Raw genomic sequence first — 6,000 nt, forward strand, 5'->3', positions numbered from 1 at the left:
TCTTTCTTGGGTGTGATTTCTCCAGCGAAAGCGATTTTTCCTTTAAACTTTGGTACCTGTCTAATGTGTTTCGGTTCATTACAATAGTGACAAATAGCATCCTTTCTATATGCATTATTATAGTTGGGTCTACCATTATAGTTATTTTGTTTTACAAAATGAGGAGGCTTATAGGATCTTATATTGGAACCCGACCTAGTAACAACCAAAACATCATCATTCTTATTGGTTATACCAAGGCGAGTTTCCTCGTGACATACCTCGACAAGAGCATCTTCAAGAGGCATAACCTTGGTTCTATGAAGGAGAGAAGACCTCACTTATTCAAATTCCGGTCTTAGACTATGAAGGAATGTATAAAGTGTTCCTTCTCAATTTGCTTTTTTCTAATTTCAACCTCTTTGAGAGTCACTCATTTTGGCTTAAGAATTGCTAATTCATCCATAGGAGAAGACAAAATACTAAAATAATCCCAGACACACGTCCCCTTGTTTAGTGGATCTAATCTTGTCTTGACAAAAATATTGTCTAGCAAGATCTTTTTGGGTATACGTACTCTTAAGAAAGAACCAAGCTTCATTGGTTCTTCTAAAGTTAGCAATGTTGTCACATATTTTTAAGTTAACATTATTCGTAAACCATGTCAAATTTTTTGCATGGTTGCTTTTCCAATCTTCTACATTTATTTGATGTTCATTGATGGCTTTAACACGATCATCTTCAACAAGAGCTTTCTCAACAACTTCTTCAACCTTGGCGATCTTTAACGACGGTTCAAGAGTAGTACCTATCACAAAGCCCTAAAGTTTCTTTCCTCTAAGATGATTTTCCATGGCCGAAGCCCATATCAAGTAATTGAATCCATTGAGTTTGAAGGAAAGCTCCACTTTTGATTCATGCTTCATGACAAAAAGGAAAAATGTGAGAAAGAGAAGGCAACACACCTTAGTCACGATCTTCATTCTTTTCACAATCAAGACTTCCAAGATCAAGAGAACCCAATGGGCTTTGATACCATGTAATGAAATGAGAGATTACAAGAGTTATCTTTAAACACACAATATATAAAGTTACAAGGCCACTAATGGGCAAAAATAGTCACACAGTGTTTAAGCACAATAGCACAATAGAGCATAAAATAAATAATGTATTTTATTGAAGAGATGCTCTAAAACACAATACAAATGAGAGAGAACAAGGTCCCTACAAAGGGGAGCTTCCCAACGGTCACATTTATGACCATTGGGGAGGATCCCAACTGTCCTATGAAGTGGACAATCTTGTCCATGGTCAAACAGTCAAAAGTAAATAGAATAAAAATAAAAAAGTAAAGAAAGAAAAGTCCCTAGTGGACTGTGCTAAGTATATATGACAAAAAGACAAAAATACCCCTGAGGGTTATGACTATTTACAACTATATATATATATTTTAACATTGGGCCTTTGAGCTTTAAGTGTTCATATACACTACATGGAGTTCCTCACATTTGACAGTGTCCAATGTGTTTTACCAGTCAGACCTTAGAATTTGAAAATAGCCATGTCAAGGAGTATAGATGTCAGACATGACCGGATGAAGATAAGCTGGACCTCTAGCAGTGTACGGGTACCTTAGAGGCTTAGACACACACACACACACACACACACACACACACACACACAAGGTATGTAGAACTGGTCTATACCCTGCCAGAAACATATCCGTGGACTTTTGCTGATGATGATACTATTTGATGACCTGCTCATAATATGATATGCTGATTCATCCAGGCTGCTATTGTAAATTCTCAAACGCTTGAAGAGGTCGCAAGACTTGAAAAGGTGATCCCTAATATCTTATTATCATATGCTTCTTTTTTGGAGCTATTCTTTTTTGTACTTTTAGCTGATAATGTTTTTATCAAGGCTGTAAGCATCGTATCACAACCCGTATTGGTATCACATAGTAAAAAATCATATTAATAAAAATTTTCCAAAAATTTCAAAAAAATAAAAAAATCAGAAAATACTTGAAAAAATTCTAAAAAACCATAAAACATGAAACAATGATGTTTTTTACAAAATACAACCGTAAAATCACATATGAAGCATTTATGTCTCTATGAGCTGCATAAGACATCATCAAACAATGATGAATTGCATAAGATAAAACTATAATATTACATATCAAAACAATTATGTGCTATAAATGGCATGCATAAGACATTGAACCTTAAATAATCAAGATCAAGGTTTTAAGTATTGTATCGTAACCCGTATCGGTCGGGCCCAAAGTTAGATTTAGATCATATCGTAATGTAAACAATCGTAAAGTTTTAATAAATTTTTTCAATTTTTTTAAAAAAAATAAAATAAAAATCAGAAAAAACTTGAAAAATTCTAAAAAAATCATTACACATGAAACAATGATGAATTTCACAAAATACAACCATAAAATCACATATGAAGCATAAGACATCATCAAACAATGATGAATTACATAAGATAAAACTATAATATTACATATCAAAACAATTATGTGCTATGAATAGCATGCATAAGACTTCAAACATTAAATAATCAAGATAATATGCTATAAATGGCAATCTCACAAGAAAAATGCAAACTATGAAATAATATGCATATTAAATAACGAATCTAAGCTAATAAGTCACAAGATTCATAATAATATCCGTTTACATAAACAAAAAAAGTGTTTTTTTAATGCTTAAAAATTTTACATAACTATTTTTTTTTAAATTTCAAACAAAAATGTATTAGATAACGCTAATCATTGAGTATTATCAACATTATCTTTTTTTTTTTTGGAAAAAAATCTCTCTAAATCACTCTTAAGCTCTTTAGGGATCAATATGAACTAGCCCCAAGGGGCCTTATATGTTTTTGAAAAAAATTTGAAATAAGTGCATTTAAACTGCATTTATAGCATATCTTAAGATACACTCCGTATCGTAAGATACATGGATGTATCGTATGATACACACCCATATCAAGATACATGTGTGTATCGTATCGGAAAACCCCATAGTAACAATATGTATCGTACGATACAATACGATACTCACAACCTTGATCAAGATAATATGCTATAAATGGCATTCTCACAAGAAAAATGCAAACTATGAAATAATATGCATATTAAATAACAAATCTAAGCTAATAAGTTACAAGATTTATAATAATGTGTGTTTACATAAACAAAAAAAGTGTTTTTTTAATGCTTAAAATTTTCCATAACTATTTTTTTTAAAATTTCAAATAAAAATGTATTAGATAATGTCAATCATTGAGTATCATCAACATCATCTTTCTTTTTTTTGGAAAAAATCTCTCTAAATCACTCTTAAGCTCTTTAGGGATCAATATGAACTAGCCTCAAGGGGCCTTATATGTTTTTGAAAAAATTGAAATAAGTGCATTTAAAGTTTTAAACTGCATTTATAGCGTTTCTAAAGATACGCCCCGTATCGTAGTGGATCAAGATATGGGTGTGTATCGTATCAGAATACCCCATAGTATCGATACGTATCGTACGATACTTACAACATTGGTTTCTATCTTTCTAATTATCAAAGTTAATCCTTGGGCTTTTTCTTCTTTTAGATTCTTTTTTATCCCCCTGAAACATTGGCTAGGAATGGTGGAACAGCCTATTGACTGATCTCCCAAGTTGTTGTGAACAGGCATTGAAGTCTGGACAACTTCCCACAGATCTGAAGATCATGGACAATACAAAGAGCAAATCTGCTACAAGTACAGAATCAAGTGGCAAAATGGATACCGATGATCAGAATGTTGTTAATGATGTTCCAAAAGATGCTGAAGGCACACATGAGGATAATCAATCTGTTTCAATTAAGGAGGTTCTGACATCATCATTTATCTAAGTTCTTATTGTTTATGATATTAAATCACAGTTGTGTGTTAGTTTTCTCCTTTTGGTTACTAACTGTGATTGCACTTTCTTTAGATTGTTGTAGTTCTTGAATATCTTGTTTAGTACTGTAACTTGTTTGGTGTGCATTTATAGATTAATGTTATAAAAAATCACTTCTAGGGTTTATGGTTCTCCTTGCATTCTCATTTGGTGGCATATTTTTAGAAAATTGAGTGGGGTAGCTGCAAAACTAGACACTTATTAAACCTGAAGATAAAGATAGACTAGAAAACCTTTACTGTGAACTAGTGTATGCTAATGCAGAAAAATGACTAAAGAATGATCAAATCATCAAAGTGATCCTCATGTGACTCCATACACATAAAACTGTTTAATATCTTCCAGTGACTATGGAGTGCATCATAGATCATTGAGAGCTTGCAAGAAAAATCCTCTTATTGACGGCTATAGTGCTGATTAGTTAAATTTGAATCTGTTTGGATAAGATATAAAGGCAGTGAAACTCGTCCAATCTTGTACTTATGCATATATGATAATTCTTGGTCGCACAAAAAGCATTGTGTTATTCATTTTAGATTTTCTTATTTAATTGGAATAGTCATATATGTTAGTGAAATGTCATTGTAGCTGATTCCTATCTGAATCAGAGAATTATGCGAGAGACGATCTTGTATTTTTCTTTGTAATATGTGATGCTATCATTTTCATGTATTGCTTGTCCTATTGATTGAGTTAAAAGTGAAGATATGGAAACTCGTGGGCCGTCGGTGGACTTTGATTGGAAACTGTATTTTGAGCTGAGGGTTTGTTTATTTGGGTTCTTAAGAAAATATGTTCTATACACTTTAGTCTCTGATTTTCACGAAAGAATTATTTATCAAGTAACTCAAAACGGATTCTTGTTATTTACAGCATAAGCTTCCACTCTCCGCATCATATGATCTCTGCTGAGTGGTTTCTTAGCCTTGATAATTTTCGGGTACAGTTTTCTCTGTCCCAAGAAAATCTTGTGCAATCAAATAGTGATATGATTGGTTTGCAACAATATTATTTTGTGACATAAGCTGCATCATTGTAACTATTTGGTTTAGATGCTTCTTATCATCTATTGTATTTAGTTGGCATTGGATGTTTAGACAATTGTAGGCAAATTGTTATCATATTTTTTGTTTTATAAACAGGTTTTGGATGATATTCTTTAACTCAGAAAGTTGTGAAACTCAACTTTTATAGTTTTGCATTGATTAAAATTTTGCACATTTCTTTATGCGCATATGACATGCTTTTCTGACACCCTTGGTTTTCATTCTGTCTTGACTCTGTCATGGAAATGTTTCAGTAATACCTTGGCGCTAATGTTGAATGGCATCTTCAGGACTAGGGAAGGGTATTAAGGACACACTTAAGGTGTTTCTTTTGCTTTGCGTGAATCTTCTAGCATCAAGAACTATGACAGGGTTCATTTTTCAACGTGGATATGCATCATAGGGACCCAATCAATTCAGCAGTCCATGCCCTAGGAAACGTGAACTTAACAATATGTAAGCTACTTGTTTTCATGGGTTATTGAAATATTGACTACAGTCAAAACGAGCCAATGGCGATTACAGGTTCAGAAAGATCCTGCACATCATTGCCTTTGTCAAAGTATTTTTAATTTTGGTTAGCATTCTGAATGCCAGTTTGCAATTATCCCCAGTGATCATCTTACTCATCTTGTGGCTTATTCTTTCAAGTTGTCAGCGGAATGAGGGTATGATTGAATTTAATTACTTGACGTTGGGACAGTGTTCACTTTGAAAACGTCTTTGTAAAATGATTATTCCTTTCTTCTTTATGCTACTTGTGGGTGCATGACAGGGTTCTGTGATGAAAGATAGTTTTTCGTTAATATGCCCAGTCACCCGTTTGGTTTGTGGAAGTAGAACCTGGCTCCATTTGTTAATAGTTCTTATTTGGACCGTCAACCCACATGCCAACGAAAATAACGAATTGGTTCTAGACTCGTTGGGAATACTATGCATGAGTTCGAGTTTGTCATAGCATGAACAATGTTGTAATGGGTGCAAATCTTAGCTGGATAGATGGGGTTATGCTCTTCT

The 6,000-nt window shown here is 33.2% G+C and overlaps 1 protein-coding gene across 3 annotated transcripts in view; it reads left to right on the forward strand.

The window, feature by feature from the left end:
- The window catches only part of LOC149833568 (U2 small nuclear ribonucleoprotein A'-like), a 58,407-nt gene extending 52,672 nt beyond the window's left edge, over positions 1-5,735 (forward strand). Inside the window, exons 6-8 of one of the 3 annotated variants that reach the window (XM_090012903.1) lie at positions 1,771-1,821; positions 3,684-3,863; positions 5,274-5,735. In XM_090012903.1, the coding sequence (XP_089869029.1) occupies positions 1,771-1,821; positions 3,684-3,863; positions 5,274-5,279 (237 nt within the window). In that variant the 3' untranslated portion in view covers positions 5,280-5,735. Of the gene's footprint in view, positions 1-1,770; positions 1,822-3,683; positions 4,060-5,237 lie in introns of those variants that run through there. The other 2 variants (XM_090012904.1, XM_090012902.1) reach the window with 2 other exon arrangements.
- Positions 5,736-6,000: the final 265 nt, after the last annotated feature.

This window comes from Nuphar pumila, chromosome 7 (assembly GCF_984573655.1).
Source record: "Nuphar pumila chromosome 7, dmNupPumi1.hap1.1, whole genome shotgun sequence".
Lineage (NCBI taxonomy): Eukaryota > Viridiplantae > Streptophyta > Magnoliopsida > Nymphaeales > Nymphaeaceae > Nuphar > Nuphar pumila.